The 23,727-nt window shown below is 35.1% G+C and overlaps 1 protein-coding gene across 3 annotated transcripts in view; it reads right to left on the bottom strand.

The window, feature by feature from the left end:
* The window catches only part of EPC2 (enhancer of polycomb homolog 2), a 118,918-nt gene that overhangs the window by 68,184 nt on the left and 27,007 nt on the right, over positions 1-23,727 (bottom strand). For all 3 annotated transcript variants that reach the window (XM_015068378.3, XM_015068379.3, XM_015068377.3), the window contains exon 2: positions 2,722-2,881. In XM_015068378.3, coding sequence (XP_014923864.1) covers positions 2,722-2,881 — 160 coding nt within the window. The remainder of the gene's footprint in view (positions 1-2,721; positions 2,882-23,727) is intronic.

Below are 23,727 nucleotides of genomic sequence, written 5' to 3'. Positions count from 1 at the left end.
TCTCTCAAAAATAAATAAACATTAAAAAAAATTTTTTTTAAATAAATAAAAGCCCTTCCTTGAGGGGTGGGCACCTGGCTGGCTCAACTGGAACAGCCATCTGACTTTTGATCCTGAGGTTGTGAGTTCAGGCCCCACATTGGGTGTCGAGATTACTAAAAACATAAATAAACTTAAAAAAAAAAAAAAAAAAAAAAAAAAAAGCTCTTCCCTGAAAAAAAAATCTCAATGATAACATGAGTTTAAATTTTAGTATAGACAAGTTTAAGGCGAGTAATAGGCACAGAAGTAAGCAAAGTGATAAATATCAATTTGATAGAAAATTAGTAGACACTGAAAATGACAATCACAGACAATATTCAAACGTGGGAAACTTAAAATATAAGTAGAAAAAGGAGTATGAAAATTTATATGTGCAATAGGATCTTATATATAGCATAGCATGTAGAACACATGTTGACAGACTAAAAGAGAAAAAATGAAAGTGAAAATAATTTTCTATTATTTTTATTCTATTTTCTGTGGTAACAGAATAAAATGAAATTTAAAAACCAACACAATTTTCATGTTTACTGTATCTAATGTGCCTGACCCAGATGGGTTACATGCAACTTCTTCATTCTTGGTTTTCTATAATGGTTTTTACATATGGTCCTGATGTCCAGCGACAGTGTTATTAAAATACAAAACAATAACAAATGGATACTTTGGCTTGAAAAATACTTAAAATTCCTATTATGAACCCGCTCTTTCCTGATACACAGGTAAGACAAATGCAACAAACTAAAGGGATTCAAAGAATACAGAGTCACATAAATAATGGCTGTATCATATTTCTCTCGAATGCTTAAGAGAAAAAAAAATTTCTGGAAATGGTTGTGATACCTAACAGCCTTTTAAAAGCCATTTAAAAACGACTATTTATTGTGCATCTATAAGCCATGCACTTCACTCTAAAGATATGAAGAGAAAATAAAACATAATCCTTGCCCTCAAGAAGCTCCTAGTCTAAAAGAAGAGAAAGAATGGTTACAAATAATTGTAATAAAATATGGCAAGTCCTCTAATAGAGGATGTACAAGATACTGAGATTAAGTAAAAAACAGAAGTAGGATGACAAAAGTCAGGATAAGATTCAGAACGAAGTTAGGTGTTCAGTGAGTTGCAGGAGGTGAAAGCTGACTTGACTAGCACATGCAAGGGAGTGTGAAATGTGAAATGTAAAATAACCAGGCAAATATGAGTAATTTCAAGTTAGTTCCTATGGCTAAGAGAGTGTGAGGAAGAGCAGTCAGGAAATGAGGTTAATGGAGTAGACAGGGAAACAATCACAAAGGGTCGGTCTTGTATTCAAAGTAGAGAATTTGCCTATTACTGAACTGTGAAATCTAAACTGCCACCAGCTACAAGGTGCACCATGACTTTATGTACTATTAAAAAGAAAAAAAAAGCTTTCTGCCGGAGTCTATTAACAAGGTTAACAGAATACTCCTGCATAAACATACACTACCAAATGGTAACAATCTCAGTGTAAGATAAAGAAATAAACCAACTATGCAGAAAGAAACAGCAAGGAACTTCATTTCTCAACTTGCCCTTACATGAAAGGAGGAGAGAAAAATCTCCCCCTGAGAAATGAACTCTAAGCAGGTCTGTAGCCTGAACTAAAGCTATCAGTATGGTCTAAAAACAAACAAAACAAACAGGGAAAACTTTAAAGTGGTCTGATGTTGGTAGTTTCCCTAAATGCTTGGCAGAAACAAATGCAAATTTTCTTTAGATAAACTAGACTTGTATCCAGGACAATAACAATTTAATATGCAATCTTATTTCAAAGATTACCAATAAAAAAATGTATATCTTAGATGGAAAACAGTCAATCTTCTAGTCAGTCTTAAATCTGGAGGGGTTTCATAATTACCTGGGAACTTTTAAAAATACTTATTACTAGGATGCATACCGATGATTCTCATACAGGTAGGCCTGAAGCAGAGCCCTGGAATCTCTATTTTAACAAGCTACCCAAGGCTTTTTCTTACACAATCAGACAATCAGCATCTGTCTACACCATCAGCTGAAAACTACTGGAGACAATAAAGAAGAGCAGGATTTTAAGCCAGAGAATAATTTGATCAGACTGACACTTTAGGAAGACCACTCTGGTGCTGGTGGACTTTGTCGAGAAGGCATATTAGAAGAGGGTAAGGAAAGGCGATGGAGGGATAGTAAATTTAACAGGAGGTTAGTGAAACAGTTCTAAGGCAAGAGATGGTGATCATTTAAATAGTAACAATGGGGAGAAAAATAAGAGAGTATCAAGGAGGCAGAAACAGAATTTTATAAAAATTAGATGTAGGTAGAGGGATAGAATCTAATTCTAAAAAACTTCTGAAGACTCACCCCTAATCAGCATTATAGCCACCAGGGCTTTAAAAATAAATCTTAAATTTGAGTACAACAATCCACCAACTTTTAGTTGTATAATAAAGTTTAAGTACCACACCAAATCCTAATCTACATAAACATCAAATGTTCCAAATGCAACTAATGCAAATTCAGATGTTAAGCATACAGAGATTTTATTCTTTAATGTTTTACATTTCTATTAATCAGTGTGCATGAACTGAAAAATTAAAATCTCTTTGGGCATAGAAAAGAAAGGATATTCACTGGTAGATAAACTTAAATTACAAACAGAAAACAATGAATCAACAAACTTACGCTGAATATGAATGAACTGTTTTGGCTGTTTAAACTCTCCTTTGTACAAGCGATTGTAATAGTTGACGTTGCTCTCTGCCTCAGGAACTGGAATGACCATGCTCTCTTTTTTTTCTCTAAATACTTGCTGTGCTGAAATAGCTCGCTGTAAATGATGTTCCTGGAAAATGTAAAGTAGGCAACATAAGTTGTTTTAATAATGTTAATTCAATGCATAATTCTATTTAAAATTTACTTTAATAACTGCAAGGTGCTTTAAGAATTATTTATAAATAGTTCCTTCACCACAGAACTATAGAAAACATTGCCATTGATGTCCCTTAATGCTGTACTCATCCTGATATCACCTTAGATATTTATAACTTTAGTAAGTAGAATTTTATTCAAAGGTTAAATATACACATATTCGCAAACTAGAATTTAACATCTCAATTACAAGAAAATTGATCCCGTTTGCTAAATTAACAGAGGTGTCTGGCACCAATACCAGAAATACGGGAACACATGCAAATGACAGGAAAAGAATTGTGCCACAGGTTTTAATTATCTTCTGCATTTACACACCTGAACTTTAACAGTACAAACTAATTCCAAAAAAAAAAAAAAAAAAAAAAGGAAAGAAAAAACCATGTTCAACAGACTACATTACTATCACAGCAGGAAATATTTCTAAACTAAGGTTAAACAAAAGTTCCTATGAAATACATCTTGATTGCAGTAACTTTTATTGCGACTCTACCACTTAATGCCTACTTTCTCCCAACCACAAAAGGGACCAATGCCATTCCCAACAAAGCAGTATTACTTTGTAGATGGCAAATTAGGTCAAATCACTCCCCAATAAATCCCCTTCAAACTCAGGTTAAAATTATCACTGACTTATAAGGCCTTGTTTCTCTCTGACTTCTCCCTACCCATCCTTTATCCTAGCCACACTACCTTTCCTTAAGGTTCCTAAATTGCCAAATGGATGGCTTCTGAAATTCCTTTAAGTCTCAACTTATCAGAGATGGCTTCTGTGATTTCTTTATCTAAAAGATAAAAGAGTACTGGCTAAGAATTTTTTTTATCGGTGTCATTCTTTCAACACTTTTCAGAGCATCTAGTAGACACCAGATACTACTCCTATTACTCAGAATTGTTAAGAGTGGATGAGACAGACTCTGCTATGAAGCAACTTAGCTAGTAGAAGAGAGATATCTCAGTATGCAATCATGTTTGGGCTTGACAAGCATGTCTCCTCAATTAGTGAAAGACTGTCTAAGGAGGATAGAGAACTATATCCAAAGAAAGTAAAATCTAAACTAAGACTGTCAGGATCAATAGGGATTTAGCAAGGCAAAAGAGAGAGAGGAAAAAAAAAAAATCCAGGCAGAGAAAACACAGCGTCCAAAATGGACAAAAGCTCAGAGACATTCAATAAAAGGCAAGCAGTTGAGGTAAGGGACAGGCAGGTGGATGCTAGCTTACATTTGAAGAGTTTCTCCATTTTCCATACCAGGAAGAAATACATTTTCTTCATAGGGTGGGATCCCAAGTTGGAACATTAAACACACTTCCCTATACAAATATTACTATCAATTCAGAGTCGATAAGTAACAATTTTTGAGTTAACTAAAAAATTGTGAGAGGATCAAATACACCCACAAACAGTATCAAGAAATTAGGAAAGCCAGGTTTTGAAAGAGCAATTTCTGCATTATTTAAGCCTATACTTTTCTATTACCTTGCTGACATTTCACCTCTCCTGGTCAAATAAAGTGATTCAATATGTGATGCCACCTTGTATTTATATAATGTTTTATACTTCTCAAAGTATATCCACAATCACATGCTTATTATTATGCTTATGCTTATTAGCTCCTCAAAATTTTGAGACAGGGATAGATACTATTACATTAATGAGACTCAAGAAACAAATGATTTGCTCTTAGTTGTGGTATAAATTACATGAGGGAGTCAAATTTCAGGACTCTGACTTAAGTAGTCTTTGATTATTCCATCTTTACTAGAATGGGCTATTAAAAATTAAAAAAAAATCTTTTAATTCTAGTAATCTAGAAATATGGTTGACAAGAGGAACTGAGCTAACTGGTGACACATTTTTGATTTGAAGAGATTCTTTCTCCTCTAAGTACAAAACATTTTTAGGTATTATCCAATTACTGAAATACATCTTTAATAGACGAAGATTTAATATTATTTTAATTTTACATGTGAGGAAATTTAAAAATAGACCATAGATGACTCTCTTCTTAACACAGCTGGCAGATGACAGAGCTGCAGCCAGAAATTAAGGAGCCGACCATGACACACTCCCCCATTTTAATTTACAGACCAAATTTAGCTCTAAAAATAAAATTCTCAGCTATCATTTCCTTCCCCATATTATCAGACAGCTTCTCAAACTAAAAACTCAGAAAAACACAACAATAATATGGCTTCTAGAGGCCCGTGTTTCATATAATAACCATAGTCAGTGACAAACAGACTAAATCCTGGAAGCAGGTAGAAGAGTTTTCATTTATCTTTATTAGGGCAAGCAGTTGGCAGGAATAATGTTGATTCCCTGTTACATCCTGCATTATACGTTGGTGAGGTTACCTGGATTTTTAAAAGCATATTAAAAACCAAGCATGACTTGATTTCTTTTCCATTAAGAAGGCATTCTGTTGACCCACCAACTCCACTTTTGAAATTCATCAAAGGCAACAGACAAATGGGCAACAATGACTAAATAAAATGTTCATCAGTGGCTCAGCTGATTAGGCGTCTGACTCTGGATTTAGGCTCAGATCATGATCTCTTGGTTGTGAGACTAAGCCCCATGCTGGGCTCTGCACTAAGCATGGAACCTCCCTGGGATTCTCTTTCTCTCTTACCTGGCCCTGTCCCCCAAATGCTCTCTCTCTTAAAATAAGTAAGTAAGTAATAATAATAATAATAATAATAATAATAAATGGCATTATTTAAACACCAAAAAAAAAAACCCATGAAGTCTAAATGGGAATAAGTAGGGAATTATAAAAATTTATAATTTTTATTTTATATTTATGTAACATAATTTTATTATATAATTATATATACTATAATTTTATATATTATAAAATAACATGTATAAATATAAATGAATATGTGTGTAGAAAAAACAGACTGGAAGAATACAGTCTTTTATACACCACAAAATACTTTTTAGGTGGGTCTTATATTCTTCTGTGTGTGTCTGCTCTCTATTTTCTGAAATAAATCTGTATTAGTTTTTAAGTTTAAACAGTGAAATAAAAGCTTTGCGTCTGAAATTGAAGGGACTCACCACCAAAATACACAAAGTCACTTCTTATGATTACTTTGACATTCTAAAATAACCTTTCAAAACTTACTATGTTATACCTAAATAAACATTTTTTGTTTTTCTAGATATTTACATCCTTTGTACCTTCTGTTTTTCCTAGTAATGTGTGAAATTATACGATAAATAATTAAAAGAAAATGAAAATAAACTAAATAACTCATGACTTTTAGTCATACATAAATACTACCAAGCACAATCTTGCAAAGTGCAGGAGAGAATTTTGTTTTTTCTTTTGGAGAGGAGTACATTAAAGTTCTATGACTACATCGGCAGAAATCAGCAGTGCTGAAAAGTGAATTTTTGTATGTGTGTCTCTATTCCATCTTACCAAGCTCAAGCCCCAATTTGTTGGGTCTTAGAATGTATTAATTGAGATAGGCAGCATACAAAATCAAAGATTATTCACTGGTATTTTAAAAATTCACATGCAAAACCCCCAGCAAAAGACAGCAAACTGAATCACTACCTTTATCTACTTCACCACCCTACAATAGTAAACTTACCAGTAAAGGACTAAGATGCTTATAAAGCCACAATAACAAAGAGAATGAAAAATAAGCCATCAGCACAAAACAAAGTGTAGCAAAATCCTAGGAGATCAAAATCAAAAGATCAAGTTTTGAATCCCTGCAGAGAAGGAAAAAAACAAAAACTGAGCCCATCTGTCCTGCAGAAAACAAGATAATGGGGATTTTGAAACACTAGCTAGAAACAGCTAGAATAAGACAAGTCCTTCTTTGCCTATTCCTCAAAAAGGAGATCATTCTACACAAACAGAAGAGGGCACCACAGAACCAGTAAAACTGTGAACTACACACTTAACTACAAAAATGAAGAGAAAACCTAGAAGTCTATGTTATTATTAAAAATAAAATTTAAAAAAATGCAACCATGGTTCTAATGATAAATTCTTTCCACTCTGCATGAGGGAAGAACAGAAAAAAACTTCAAGAAAAATACACCAAACTTAAATATGCCCCAAAGAAACATTTAGGGATATGAAAAATATCTTTGAATCAGAAACTCAAAAACTAAGATGAGAGAAGGAGGGTAAAAGACTCAGGAAAAAATGGGAAGAGTTGAGTAACTCAGGAAAAAAAAGAAAAGACAATTATCTCAGAGACAAAGACTAAAATTACTAGTAGCCAGGTACAAAATATATTCAAACAAAAACGTGTTGCATAAAGGTTGTCAAAGGACCAAGAGAATGAAAATCAGGTAAAGAAGTAGTAAAACGAATAAGAAAGATGGTAAGATGTAAAAAGAGACAAAGAAGGAAAGACAGTCATATAAGTGGAGTCTCTGATGAAGAAAAACAATTCAACAGAACTAATTTTTTAAATTATTATTTATTATTGAGAGACAGAGAGAGACAGGGCATGAGCATGGGAGGGGCAGACAGAGGAGGAGACAGAGTATCTGAAGGGGGCCCCAGGCTCCGAGCCGTCAGCACAGAGCCCAATGCGAGGCTCTAACTCACAAACCGAGCAAGATCATGACCTGAGCCAAAGTCAGACGCTTAACCAACTGAGCCACCCAGGCATCCTTCAGAACTAATATTTAAAACATCCCCCTACCAAGTGTCTGGAAATAAGATATGAATCTGCATATTGAAAAAGCCCACCAGGGAGCAAGATGGCATACAAAACTCTGCACCACCACAGACACAAACTGACAGTGCTTGGTGCAAACGGGAGAAAACACTCTGCTCACAGCTACCCTCTTGGGAGGGAAAGGGAAGAGTAGAATGCACATCCAACATTCCAGCTTTTGGGGAAACTGCCTAAGGGACTATAACTTCTGTCTCCCCTAAATCAGAGGGCTGAATGAACCAACATTCTTTGGATGCCTGGTAACGGTGGAGAACAAAAGAGAGCTCAAGCTCAGAGCCTTGTTGCAGCACCAAAGAAGGTATGGTACTGCAGCGAGACCAAGGGGAATTAAAGATTACAAGCTCCAGAAAACCAGTAACACTCTCTAACTAGGAAATTATGTGCACATGCCCAGAGAAGATGTATCTCCAGAAAAGGTTTGAAGGGCTTCCAGATTCCCTGTCTGGGCTAACGGAAAAAGGTCTTCCCTGGTATGAAGCCAATTTTTAGACACTGGGAGAGGTGGCTATTTTTTAAAATGGACAAATTAGGGGCAGCTGGCTGGCTTGGCAGGATGTGACTCCTGCTCTCAGGGTTGTGGGTTCAAGCTCCACTTTGGGTGTGGAGAATACAAAAAATAAATTAAAAAAAAATTTGAAAACTAGGGGCGCTCAGGTGGCTCAGTTGATTAAGTGTCCAACTTTGGCTCAGGTCATGATCTTATGCTTCACGAGTTTGAGCCCTGCTTCGAGCTTTGTGCTGACAGCTCAGAGCCTGGAGCCTGCTTCATATCCTGTTTCTCCCTCTCTCTCTTTCTCTCTCTCTGCCCCTCCCCTGCTCGTGCTCGCTCTCTCTCTCTCTCTCCCTCTCTCTCTCAAATAAATAAAAAACATATAAAAAATTAAAAAATTTAAAAACTAAAAAAAATAAAATGCACAAATTATAGCAAAAAACAGGAGAGAAATACAGCTCAAAGAACAAAATATATCTCCCAAAAATGACCCTAAAGAAATGGAGATGTGTGAATTATTTGACAACAAATTTAAAATAATCATCTTTAAAAAATAATAAAATAAAATAATCATCTTAATAAAGCTCAATGTGCTACAAAAAACCATAGACAACTAAATGAAATCAGGGAAACTGATGCATGGACAAAATGAGAATAGCAACAAAGAGATAGGAAATACAAAAAAGAACCAAACAGAAATTATGGAGCTGAAGATTGCAATAACTAAATTGAAAAATCCACCAGAAGGATTCAAAAGCATTCTTCATCAGGCAGAAGAAAGAATTAGTGAACTCAAAGATCGATCATTTGAAATAATTTAGTCAGAGGAACAAAAAAAGGGGAAAAAAATGAAGCCTAAGAGATTTATAGGACACTAATGACAGACCAATATATGCATTAATGAACCAAAAGGAGAAAAGAGAAAGGAGCAGTGAGCTTGTTTGAAGAAATAATGCCTGAAAATGAAATCTGGGGAAAAATATGGACATTCAAATTTAAAAAGCTCAAAAAATGCCAACAAAGATGAATTCAAAGAAGCCCACACTAAGATACACTGTAATCAAACTGTCAAAAGTTCAAAGACAAAGAAGGAAATCTTGAAAGCAGCAAGGGAACAGCAAGTCATCATGTACAAGGGAACACCCATAAAATCATCAGCAATTTCTCATCAGAACTATTACAAGCCAGAAAGGAGTGGGCTGATATATTCAAAGTGCTGGGGAAAAAAAACTGCCAACCAAGATACTGTATCTGGAAAAACTGCCCTTCAAAAATAAGTAAAGAATAAAAACCCACTCAGGTAAAAAATAGATGAGGGAATTCATCTCTGATAGACCTACCTCATAAGAATTGCTAAAAGGAGTCCCTTCCAGTTGAAACAAAAAGACACTAGAGAGCAACACAAAAATATCCAAAAACATAAAAATCTCTAGTAAAGGTATATATAGACAAATACAGAATCTTGGAATACTGTAATGGTGGTACATAAGTCACTTTTAATTCTGGTATAGAACTTAAAAGATAAAAGCATAAAAACAGGTATTAAACATAAAACTATGTTGATGACACAAAACATAAAAAAAATTTAATTTATGACATCAATAATTTTAAAGCAGGGAAAGAGATGTAAACAGCTTGAGCTTTTCTATGTAACCGAATTTACAAGTTTAAAAAAGACTGTTAGGATCTATACAAAGTTTTATGTAATACTGATGGTTTACTCACAAAAAATACCTACGGAAGATCCACAGAAGAAAATGAGAAAAGAATCAAAGCAGGTCACTTTGTGTTAATGAAACACAAAGGAAGAGTAGCAAAAGAGGAAAAGAGGGACAAAATAACTACAAGATAAATAGAAAACAATAAAATGGCAAGAGTAAGTCCCTCAGTATTAGTGGATTATTCTAAATGTAAGTGGATTAAACTCTCCAATCAAAAACATGGAGTAAATGGGCCACCTGGGTGGCTCAGTCAGTTAAGCAGTTAAGCATCTAACTTTGGCTCAGGTCATGATCTCATGGTTTAAGAGTTCGAGCCCTGTATTAGGCTCTCTGCTGTCAGCACAGAGCCTGCTCTGGATCTTGTCCCCCTCCTCCCCTCCCCTTTCTCTTACTCTCTCTCTCTCAAAAATAAACACTAAAAACAAAAACAAAACCCAAAGATTAAAACAACAACAACAAAGAGTAACTGAACAGACTGCTATACACTGTCTACAAGGCACTCACTTTAGATAGAAGAACATATATAACCATAAATGAAGGGATGGAAAAACATATTCCATGCAAATAGTAACCAAAAAAGAACAGGAGTGACCATACCTAGATCAAAAGACATTACACAATGATAAATCAGACAGCTCACCAGAAAATTATGACAATTATGAATATATATTATATGCACCTAACAGGAGTGCACCAAAATTTGTGAAACAATGACAGAATTAAAGGGAGAAAAAATAAGACAATCAATAGGAGATTTCAATACCCCGCTTTATAATGGATAGGTCAACCAGAATATCAGTAAGGAAAAAGAGGACTTGAACAACAGTAGAGAGCAAATAAACTAACATACCTATCCAGAACACTCCACCCAACAACAGCAGAATACACATTTTTCTCAAACACACACAGAGAACATTCTCCAGGACAGATCATGTGTTAGGCCACAAAACAACTTTCATAAAATTTAAGAAAAGATGAAATCATACCAAGTATCTTTTCCAACCACAATGGAATAAAACTAGAAATCAACAGCAAAAGGAAAACTGGAAAATGCACAAATATGTGGAAACTGAACACACTTCTGAGCAATCAGTGGATCAAAAAAGAAGGGAATTCAGAAAATACTCAAGACATGAAAACACAACATAACAAAACTTAAGTTTTGTTAAGTGATGCAGCAAAGGCAGTATTAAGAGGGAAGTTTATAGCAGTAAATTCCTACCTACATTAGAAAAGAAAGATCTCAAATCAACAACCTAACTCTACACCTCAAATAATTAGGAAAAAGAACAAAACCCGAAGTTTACAAAAGTAAGTAAATAGTACAGATTAGAGCAGAAAAAAGTAAAATAGAGAATAGAACAAAAAAATTTAATGAAACTAAAAACTGTTTGGAAAAAGCCAAAAAAATTGACAAAACTGTAGCTATGTGAACTAAGAAAAAGTCCCCCAAACCAGAAAAAGATGACATTAAATGAGAAAAAGAATTATAAGAGACTACTACAAATAATTATGCACCAACAAACAGGGCATCTAGAAAAAACAGACAAATTTCTAGAAACATATAGCCTACCAAGACTAAACCATAACAAATAAAAAAATCTAAATAAACCTGTAATTAGGAAGGATATTAAGTCAATAATCAAAAACATCCCAAGGTATTTAAAAAGAAAAGCTCAACACAGATGGCTCCACTGGTGAATTCTGCCAACATTCAAAGAATCAATACCAATCCTTATCAAGCACTTGTCAAATAATTGAGGAGGAAAAACTTCCAAATTCATTTAACAAGGCTAGTATTACCCTCATACCAGAATCAGACAAGTACTACAAGGGGAGGTGGGAAAAATGAGTAAAGGTGGTCAAAAGGTACAAACTCCCAATTATAATCTTAATAAATTCTGGGGATGTAATGTACAGCATAGTGACTATAGTTAAAAATACTGTATTCTCTCCTTGAAAGTTGCTAGGAAAGTAACTCCTAAAAGTTATTCAAAAATGTTCATGGATTGTAATACTTAATAAAAGAACTACCATAACATCCAGCAATCCCACTTACAGGTATATATCCAAAAGAACTGAAAACAGGATTTAGAAGAGATATTTACATATCCACATTCAGTGCAGTATTACACGCAACAGCCAGTGGTGGAAGAAACCCAAATGTTTACTAACAGATGAATGGAAAAACAAAATGTGGTGTACACATATAACAGAACATTAGCTTTAAACGGAAGGAAATTCTGACAGATGCTATAACATGGATGAACCTTGAGGACATTATGCTAAGTGAAATAAGCCAGTCCTGGTCACAAAAAGGCAAATATTGCATGATTTCATTTAAGTGTGGTCTAAAGTAAATTCTTTTTTTTTTAAGATTTTATTTTACTAAAAATTCTTTTTATGTTTATTTTTGGGAGACAGAGAGAGACCAAGCACGCAAGTGGGGGGGGGGCTGGGGGGGGAGGGAGAGAGAGATGCGCAGAATCCAAAGCAGATTCCAGGCTCTGAGCTTTCAGTACAGAGCTCAACGTGGGACTTGAAATCATGAACTGTGAGATATGACTTGAGCTGAAGTTGGATGCTTAAATTCAGCTCCCCAGGCACCCCTAAAAAGACTCATTTTTAAAGTAATCTCTACACCTCTACACCTAACATGGGGCTCAAACTCACAACCCCAAGATCAAAACTTGCATGCTCTACTGACTGAGCCAGCCAGGTATCTCTAAAGTAGTCAAATTCTTAAAAATAGAAAGCAGAATGGTAGTCGCTAGGGACTGGAAGAAGAGGAAAAAATAAACTGTTGTTCAACGGGTACAGTTGCAGTTTTCCAAGAAGAAAAAGTGCTTGATACCTGTTGCATAACACTGTGCATAGTACTGTACACTTAAATATGGTTTAGATGGTAAACTTTAGGTTATGAGTTCTTCACCACAACATTAAAAAAAAAAAAAGCTTATTAAGTACCTGGCAAAAGTAATCCAGAACAACCAATTCTGACATATATTTGAATAAAACTATTTCAAAACTAATGAAAAAATCCTCAAGGCCTCTAAATAAACAATAATAGTAACAATAATAGTACTTATTATAAATTAATGTTAGTACAGTAACTCAAATGGCAAAAAAATAAAATCAGACTAAAATCACACTTCAAAAACAACATAATGCAAAGCATCAATGAAGCAACATTTTTAGAAAGCTCAATGAAAGATATGAACCAAGGATTTTTATACCCACCTAAGTTGTCCTTCAAGTATCAAGGCAACAGAAGAAACTTAAGAATTCTATTGGGCACTTTTGACAAATCTACTAGAATATCACTGTTAAACAAAAATATAATGCAAGCCACACATGCGAGCCATATCCTTAAATTTTCTGATAGCCACACTTAACAGAGTAAAAAACAGATGAAAGTAATTTTAATACATTTTATCTAAGCCAATTACACATCTATAACGTTATTGTTTCAACATGCCATCAAAGTTTTTTCTCCCATGCCAAAATCTAGTGTGTATTTTACACATATAGAACATTTAAATTCGAACTAGCCATATTTCAAGTGCTCAACAGCCACAAATGACTACTGGCTACATACTCCACAGTATAATACATCTTCATCTTGGCTTCATCCAACCAAGAGACAACCAAGAGGCAACTCTAATAAAATTTTACTTACACACACACACACACACACACACACACACACACACACACCTCTCATAGATGGTCAAAGGATGAAAGACTAATGTACAAACATCTGCACACTAAAGTGGAAATAATGCAACTAAAAACAGATGGACGGAGTGCCTGGGTGGCTCATCAGTTGAGTGTCCAACTTCAGTTCAGGTCATGGTCTCATGATTCATGAGTTCACACCCTACATCGGGCTCACTGCTGTCACACAGATCCACTTCGGATCCTTTGTCCCCCCCTCTCTCTGCCTCTGCCCCGCTTGCACACTTGTACTCTCTTTCAAAAATAAATATTAAAAAAAAAAAAAGGAGGAAAAAAAGCCTTCTCAAATAGAAAACATGCACTATAACACAATACAAAAAAACTGTTAAATATTATAGTAAGAGTTGGGACCAAATGTATTCAGTCCTATCAATAAATATGAATGGACTTATCTATGAAAACAAAAAAATTTTCTACTTGTTTAAATAAGACTCAACTATATGCTGTGTACAACATCCCCCCCCCCAAAAAAAAAGTGGTTGGGGAAAAAGCAAAATTAAAGGAATGAATGAAAGTTTATCAAGTAATGGAAAACAGTAAGAAAGACAAACAGATCCTCATTATTAGATAAGTAGAGTTCAAGTCAAAGAGCATTAAGCATGACCCAAAACCCACAATTCACAATAAGGGTTTTTAAATTTTTTTTTTCAACGTTTATTTATTTTAGGGACAGAGAGAGACAGAGCATGAACGGGGGAGGGGCAGAGAGAGAGGGAGACACAGAATCGGAAACAGGCTCCAGGCTCTGAGCCATCAGCCCAGAGCCTGACGCGGGGCTCGAACTCACGGACCGCAAGATCGTGACCTGGCTGAAGTCGGACGCTTAACCGACTGTGCCACCCAGGCGCCCCACAATAAGGGTTTTTAATATCTACATATCATTCATTAATGTCTATATCTATAGATTTTGGATATCCATACAGATTTAAGAATATCTACACATCAAATGACACGGCAACCATTTTATAAAGCAAAAGCTACAGGATATGTAAGGACCGATAAATAAAAACACAGTACTAATATTAACTAACTTTACCACACCACTCCCAGCATAAGGTAAGTCAAATGGACAAAGAATAAGCATGGACCTAAGCACCGACCTAACTTTAATAAGGCAGATCTTATAGCTATATATCAAACTTTATACCTAATGCTCCTCAAGTTCACAAGCAACTGATAAATGTAATCATTTATCAGTTAAGAATTACAAAGACTAGGGTATTATGAATGGAGTAAAAGGGATAAGGAAAGAGACAATTCTGAGTAAACCCCTTTGTATGGTTTTGAAGTTTTAAAACATTATTAATGTTCAACATGCCCTAAAGATAATTAAAATCAACAAGGATGTGGGGAGAAACCAAAATAGTACACAAGGAGAAACAACAAATAAACCTCCCTCAATAGAAATGAATATTCCATACATCCACAATGAAGAGAATGGGAAACAAAGGTATTTAGGTTCCTTTGGAAAATAATGATTTGAAATTCATCTTTAAAACCTTGACAACATGGGGCGCCTAGGTGGCGCAGTCGGTTAAGCGTCTGACTTCAGCCAGGTCACGATCTCGCGGTCTGTGAGTTCGAGCCCCGCGTCAGGCTCTGGGCTGATGGCTCAGAGCCTGGAGCCTGTTTCCGATTCTGTGTCTCCCTCTCTATCTGCCCCTCCCCCGTTCATGCTCTGTCTCTCTCTGTCCCAAAAATAAATAAACGTTGAAAAAAAAAATAAAAATAAAATAAAAAAATAAAACTTTGACAACATATACTTCAAAGGACTGTTGTGATGGTTATGTAAGTTTAAAAGGTGTTCAGAAGAGTTCATGGCACATTCTAAGGGATAAAAGTTTCCTGTTGTTATTAAAACATATCAGAGAACTACAATCCTCGAAACAGTGGCATTTTAAGAACAAGATAAAAAAATCTAGAAATTTTGCCAATTAAAACCCTTTTTTCAACACCCATTCATAACATAAAATTCCCTGAAAGAAGGAAATGTCCCGAACCTGATAAAAAGCAGGCACCCATGGAAAACCTATACTTAATAATCATACTTAATGGTCAAAGACTGAATGCTTTCCTCAAGTTCAAGTTCAAGCCAAGGAAGTCTATTCTCACCACTTGTAGCCCACATTTCACCTAAGATTCTAGTCAGTACAATGAGAGAAGAAAAACAAACACAGACATGTAGACTGGGAAAGAAGTAAAATTATTTGTACATGATATGGTTCATGTAGGGAGACAATCCTGGGGTATCTCAAAGGCTCCTAGGGCTAAAAAATGAATTAACAAAGCTGCAAGTCAATATTAAACACTCAAGTAAATTTCCATATATCAGTAACTGAAAAATGTAAATAAAAAGCAATACCACTTACAACAGCATCAAAACTACTAAATGCTTAGAGACAGACTTAACAAATTATGTGTAAAACTTACACAGCAACATAAATGTAAATATTACATGTTCCTGGATTGGAGGGTTCAATGCTGTTCCAAAAAAATTTTACTTGGGTAGATTTTCCTCTAAATTGTTTAAATTTCTAATAAATCCCTATCAAAGCCCTACCACGTTTGTTCCTTTTTTTTTTTTTAACAGAAATGGACAAGTTGATTATAAAATTCATATAGAAAGGCAAAAGAAAAATAGCCAAAATAACTCTAAAAAAGAATAAATGTGAAAGACATACACAATCTGACTACTAAATCATAAGTTTTAAATTATAAAGCTAAGTTAATCAACATCACTAGCATATGAGCACATAAAACAACAGAAAAGTCTAGAAATAGACCCACAAACACACAGATAATGAATTTGAGACAAAGGTGTCAATCAATGGGGGAATTAAATGAGGGTAAGGATAGTCTTTTCAACAAATGGTTTGAACATGAGTTTGGGGGAAAAATGAGCCGATACTCTTAACTCATACTTTACACAAAAATTAACTCAAAATAGATCACAGACTCTAAATATAAAGCCTAAACTTATATCTGTAAGAAAATATAGAAGAAAAATTTTAGCAACCCTGGTTTTGGCAAAGACTTCTTAGGACACAAAATGCATTGATTATAAATGAAAGAACTGACAAATTAGACTTCCTAAAAATTCAAAAATTATGCCATTTAAAATACTAGAAAATGAAAAGACATGCCAGACTGAGAAAAATATTCACAATACATATGTGAGCCCTTCTATGCAGAATATATAAAGAACTGTTATATCTCAATAATAAACCAACCCAATTTTGTTTAACAAAATGAGTCCATGATTTAAACAGAAGCTTCACAAAGCACAGTAATAACCAATAAGCACTTGAAAAGATGAACATCTTTGTATCAGAAAAATGAAAAATAAACCCATAGAAAGTTTTGATTACACACTCACAAAATGACTAAAATTAAGAAACTGGCCAACACCAATTGTTGGTGGCAATGTCAAATAACATCACCCCTAAGGAAAACTATTGGGTAGTTTCTTATTCAGTATAAATATACCCTTATCACATGACCCAACCATCTTACTGCTAAGTACGTACCCAAGAAGTAAAACACATGTTCACAAACAACTTGCACATGGATGTTAACTGCTATTTTGCTCACAACAACCAAAAATTGGAAACAATACAAATGTATATCAACAGATACATAGACAAAATGAATACATTCATTGGAATACTACTCAGTTAAAGGGAGGGGAGGGGTCAAACTAATTACACACACACACACACACACACACACACACACCCATAGGCACAACAATGAATTATATCAAAAGTATGCTGAGAAATAACCAGACACAAACAGCCATATACTGTTATGGTTCCATGTATAAGATGTTTGTGGACAGAGTAAACTAACCTATAGTGATCAAAATCAGATCAGGAGCTGACTGAAATGGGGGTGGAGAACAGGACTACAAAAGGGCTCAAAGGGGACTTTTGTAGGGAACGAAAATGTTCTACTTATTTTTTGGAAGGGTGGTTACACAGATATATTTGTTTATTAAAACACAGAACCACACACAAAATAAATGCTTTATGCTGTATGTAAATCACTTCAATAAAGGTGATTTTTAAAATGAAGAAGAGGGGCACTTGACTGGCTCAGTCGGTAGAGCATGCCAATCTTGATGTCAGGGTTGTGAGTTCAAGGCCCACATTGGGCTTTAAAAGGGGGGAGGGGTTTGCAGGAGGAGGAGGAATAATAATAACCTGTGATGAAACAAAAATTTAATGTAAACAAAACATGCTGGCAAGGCATTATTTACAAAGCTAGTGAATTGTAGTAAAACAGACACTTTCAAGAATGAGTACTAGTGAATGTGTTAAAGTGTAAATTGGTATGATCTGGAGTACAGTTTGGGAAGATGTTTCTAAGCTTTAAATACATCATCCTTTGAGTCTTCTTAAATAATGACATCTGAAAATATTTATGCATTAAGTAGAAAAAGCAGGAAACAAAACCACATACTGAAGATAATCTAAAATATAGTAAGGTAAACAGAATAAGATGACAGCATGAATAAATGTAGAATTTTTTCAAAAGCTAGTAAGGAATGTGCCAAAGTAAAAAAATAAAGATTCAAAAGTATTAAATAGTGAAATTATAAGTGATCTATTTTCTCCTTTACATTTTCTGAAGTTTACTCAAGTAATATGTATTACAAAAAGCAACCTGTGTCAATCTTTAAAACTACTCATTTGGTATCCCTGTCAGAGTCAAAGAAAGAAGAGACGGAGGAAGACAAAAGGAAAAAAGACTCTAGATAAGTCCTTATCCTATTCTAATTAAACCTGATTCTCTTCTAGCACCTTCTAAATCTGATTCTCAGTCCTAGCAACATATTAAAGTCACCTGGAGAAACCATATATGGACTACATGGGAGATAAAATTGTTCAAAGGATTCAGTAGCTGCCTTTCATTCCAACAAATGTGAAATACATACAGTGGAATATTATTCAGCCAATAAAAAAAAAAAGTACTGACGTATGATACAACATGCATGGACCTTTACAACACTATATAAGTGAAAATGATCAGATACAAAAGGCCACATATTGTATGATTCCATTTGCAGGAAATGTCCAGATATAGGTAAATCCACAAAGAAAGTGTATTAGTGGTTGTCAGGGAGTGGTAAAGGTAGTAGGATGGAAAGTGACTATGGGTATGGGATTTCTTCTTAGGGTGATGGAAGTGTTCTGCAACAAGATAGTTATCATATTGTATAACACTGAATTTATGACACTGTATAGCACTGAATGTATTAAAAACCACTGAATGCACACTTTAATATGTGAATTATGTTAAATTGTATTATAATTAAAAAAATTGCAAAGAAAAAAAGATCAAGTGACAAGGAATGAATTCACGCTTCTACCTGAAGCGACAAAAAAATCTGATGAGAGTTGAAACAACGGTTTTCCAGACACTGGACATTAGGCAATGAAGGACAATGATACTTGAGAGAAGTAAAACAAGTGGGGTCCTACAATTGCCTCAGCTTACTATTTTGGAAAAGTTTCCATGCCATGGAACATGAAAGTGAACTACGACAGAGCCTAAAAGACTTCAGGAAATGCACAGACAGAAACAAGAGTCTGAAAAGATGAACCTAAGACTACAGTACCAAAAAGCAAAGAACTGCAGAGAGTGAACCTAGGAGATCTGCAGAATTCTCTGAAGTATTCCACATAGTCCTCATCAGCACAGGTGTGTGAACTACCTGACACTGGAGAAAGAGCTATCCCAAAGGATTAGAGGGAAAATTGTCTGTCACTCGGGGCCAAGAAGAGCATCTGTTCCCATCAACTAGCCTGGAAAAAAGACATGCTACACACAGAAGAAAGAAGTAAGGATGACATTAAATTTCTCATCAGAAACAGTGCAAGTGAGAAGACTAGAGCACCATTTTTTAAATACTAGATGCAAAAAACTATCAAGCTATAATTAAATATCCAGCAAAAATATTTTCAAAAACAAAGGTGACGTTAGACATCTGTTGTACAAAAATGCACATACAGTTAACAATACTGTAATTTATATTTATAAAAATGTTAAGGATAAATTTACTTTCTTTACCACATACAAAAATGTGGAAAAAACACTTTTAGACATGCAAAAGCTTAAGTATTCATCACCAGTAGACCTGCACTACAAGAAATGTTAACAGAAGTCCTTTTGGGAAGAAGGAAAATGATACCTAATGGAAGTCTAGATGAAAAGCAAGAGTAATAATAACTACAAGGATAAATACATACATCTTTCTCTTATCATTTACAAGTATGTGAAAAATAACTGGCTGTTTAAATAAAAATAATAAGTATGTACCACAGGTTTTATTACAAGTGTGAAATGTATGAAAACGACAGCATAAGGTCTTAGCAGGGAGAAATGGAAATACACTATTTCAAGGTTCTTACACTATACATAAGTAGTATATCACACGAAGGTAGACTGTGATAAACTAAAGATATACAGATGGTCCTTGATTTTTATGATGGTTCAACTTGCCATTTTTCCACTTTACAATGATTTGAAAATGATATGCACTCAGTATAAACCATACTTCAAAATTTTACTCTTGATCTTTTCCTGGGCTAGCACTATGTGGTACAATACATTCCTGTGATGCTGAGCAGTAGCAGTGAGCTACAGCTCCCAGTCAACCACACAATCATGAGGGCAAACAATCCATACATTTATAACCATCCTGTACCCATAAATCCACTGTGTTGCTCACTTTCAGTATTCTATAAAGTACATCAAATATTCAAAACTTTATCATAAAAGACTATGTGCTAGATGATTTTGCCCAACTGTAGAGTAAGTGTCCTGAGTACTTTTAAAGTAGGTTAGGCTAAGCCATGAAGTGAAGGTTGGGTGCATTAAATACGTTTCAACTTACAATATTTTCAGCTTACAATGAGTTTACTGGGAAATTAACTCATTTTAGGTCAAGGACATCTGTATATTATAAACCCTAAATCAGAATTTCTCAATCTTGGCACTAGCGACATTCTAGGCAAGGCAAGTCTATGTTGTGGGAGGATGGCTTGTGCATTGGAGAATGTTTAACAGTATCCCTGACTTCTACCCATGAGATGTTGGGAACACAAATCGCAACCTCCCCACACTGTGACAATCAAAAATATTCCTGGACATTACCCAATGTCCTCTGGGAAATAAGAGAGACCCATCTGACAACGATGTCTCTAAAGCAATCACTTAAAGTAAAACAAAAAACAAAAAAAAGTAATAGGAAATAAGCCAAAAGCAGAAACAAAATGCAATCAGAAAAAATAATCTAAAAGAAGGTAGAGTAAGAGAAAAAGAAAACAAGAGAAGAAACAGAAAACACTGTTTGCTTCCACAGCACAGACACTAAATTGGAACAACTGTGCAAGGATGAGATGCAAAATCACGAAGCATTCTATATTTTTTAGAGGCGCCTAGCTAGCTCATTTGGTAGAGCATGCGACTCTTGATCTAGGGCTTGTGAGTTCAAGCTCTACTTTGGGCACAGAACCTACCAAAAACAAAAAACACAGAAAAGAGTAAGATGACAGAGTGAAACCTAACCATATCAAAAATCATATTAAATGTCAGTGAACTAGGAATAGAGGGGAACCTCCTCAACTCGACAAAGACTATTTACAAATTATCATCTAACATCATCATAGTTCATGGTGAGAAACTTGAAGCTGTCCCACTAAGATAACTTACATAGGAAAAATGTCCCCTCTCATCACTTTGTTTCAACACTGGAAGTTCTAGTTAGTGAAGTAAGACAAGAAAAGGAAGTAAAAGGTACACAGATTGAGAAAGAAGACACAAAACTGCTTTGTTTGCAAATGTTATGAACATCCATGTAGAAAATGAAGTATTTTGTCATTTCCTCAAACTAGTAAGTGATTATAAGCAAGGTTGCAGGATTCAAAGTTAATATACAAAAACTAAATCACTTTCCTATACACCAGCAATGAACAAGTAGAATTTGAAATTAAAAACACAGGATCATTTCCTTTAGCATCTCCCAAAATGAAAGACTTAGATATAAATCTAACAATTATCTATGAGGGAAAAACTACAAAATTCTGAGGAACAAAATCAAAGAACTAAATAATTTATTCTAGATTCATGGAGAAGAAAGCTCAATTTAAGAAGTCTCCAGGGGCGCCTGGGTGGCTCATTTGATTGAGCGTCTGGCCGGCTCAGGTCATGATCTCACGGTTCATGGGTTCGAGCCCCACATCGGGCTCTGTGCTGAGGCTCAGAGCCTGGAGCCTGCTTTGGATTCTGTGTCTCCCTCTGTCTCTGCCCCTCCCTCACTCATGCTCTATTTCTGCCTCTCAAAAATGAATAAAAGTTGAAAAATTAAAAAAAAAAGTCTTCAAATGGTGCTTTAAAAACTGGACATCCACATGCAAAATAATGAAACCAGATACAGATCTTACCTCTTTTACAAAATACAAAATGGATCACAGATCTAAATGTAAAATGGCAAACTCTAAAACTCCTATAAGGCAACACAGAAGAAAATCTAGATGACGCTGGGCATAGCAATGACTTTTTAGATACAACACTAAAGGCACCATCCATGAAACAAATTGATGGATTAGACCTCATCAAAATTAAAAACTTCTGTTCCGTGGAAAAAAACTGTTCAATGTCAAAAAAAAAAAAAAAAAAAGAAGAAGAAAGAAAAAGAAAAAGAAAAAAAGAAAAAAGAAAGAAAAGCCAAGCCACAGAGTGAGAAAAAAAATCTAATGAAGAGCTGTTATCCAAAATATGCAAAGAACCTTTAAAACTTAACAATAAGAAAACAAGCAAGCTTATTGAAAAATGGGCCATGGACCTTAACAGACACTTCACCAAAGAATATATACACGTAGCAAATAAGCATATGAAAAGATGCTCCACACTGTATATCAGGGAAAACTAAATTAAAACATACCACTACACCACTATTGCAATGGCTCAAATCCAGAACAGTGGCAACATCAAAAGCTGGCAAGGATGTAGAGCAACAGGAACTCTCATACATTACTGGTGGTAATGCAAAAACATACAGTCACTTTGGAAGAGTTTGGCAGTTTCTCACCAAATTAAAATGCTCTTACCATAAAACACAGCTATTGTGCCCTTGATACTTAAACAAAACGAGCTGAAAACTAGTAACCACATAAAAACCTGCCCATGGATATTTATTCATAATTATCAAAACTTAAAGGACTCAAGATGCCCTTCAGTTGGTGAATGTATAATGTGGCACATCCAGACAACAGAATATATTAATCAATGCTAAAAAGAAATGACTTATCAAGCCATGAAAAGACATAGAGAAACCCTAAATGTATACTACTAAGTGAAAAAAGTCAAACTGAAAGGCTACCTACTATATGATTCCAACTAAATGCTATTCTGGAAATATAAAGCAATGTAAACAGTAAAAAGATCAGTGGGTGAGGAGGGTTGGGGGCAATGGCACTGAAAATACTCTGTGTATACCATTATGATAGACACATGTCATACATTTATTTGTTCAAACCCACAGAATGTTAATGTAAACTATGGACTTCAAGTGATTATGATTTGTCAATGTAGGTTCACTAACTGTAACAAGTTTATCACTCTGGTGGAGAATACTGATGATGGGGAAGGCTATGCATGTATGAGGACAGGAGATATATAAGAAATCTCTGTACCTGCCCCACAATTTTGCTGTGAACCTTAAACTGTTCTTCTAAAAGTATAAAATCCTGGGGCACCTGGGCAGCTCCAGTTGGTTAAGTATTGGACTCTTGATTTTGGCTCAGGTAATGATCTCACGGTCCAGGAGATAGAGTCACAGTGGGGCTCTGCACTGAGAGCTTGGAGCCTGCTTGGGATTCTCTCCTTCCCTCTCTGCCCCTCCCCTGCTCACACATGTGCACTCTCTCTCAAAGTAAGCAAATTTAAGATGCATGCCTCTAGATATGGAACATTATTTTTAAAAAGTGTAAAATCTTTTTTTATGTTTATTTTTAGACAGAGAAAATGAGAGAGCATGCACGTGTTGGGGAGGGGCAGAGAATCCCAAGCAGGCTCCATGCTGCCAGT

The sequence above is a fragment of the Acinonyx jubatus genome, chromosome C1 (genome assembly GCF_027475565.1).
Source record: "Acinonyx jubatus isolate Ajub_Pintada_27869175 chromosome C1, VMU_Ajub_asm_v1.0, whole genome shotgun sequence".
Classification (NCBI taxonomy): domain Eukaryota; kingdom Metazoa; phylum Chordata; class Mammalia; order Carnivora; family Felidae; genus Acinonyx; species Acinonyx jubatus.
The sequence above is the reverse complement of the archived record's forward strand: the minus strand, read 5'-3'. Positions and strand labels throughout refer to the sequence as shown.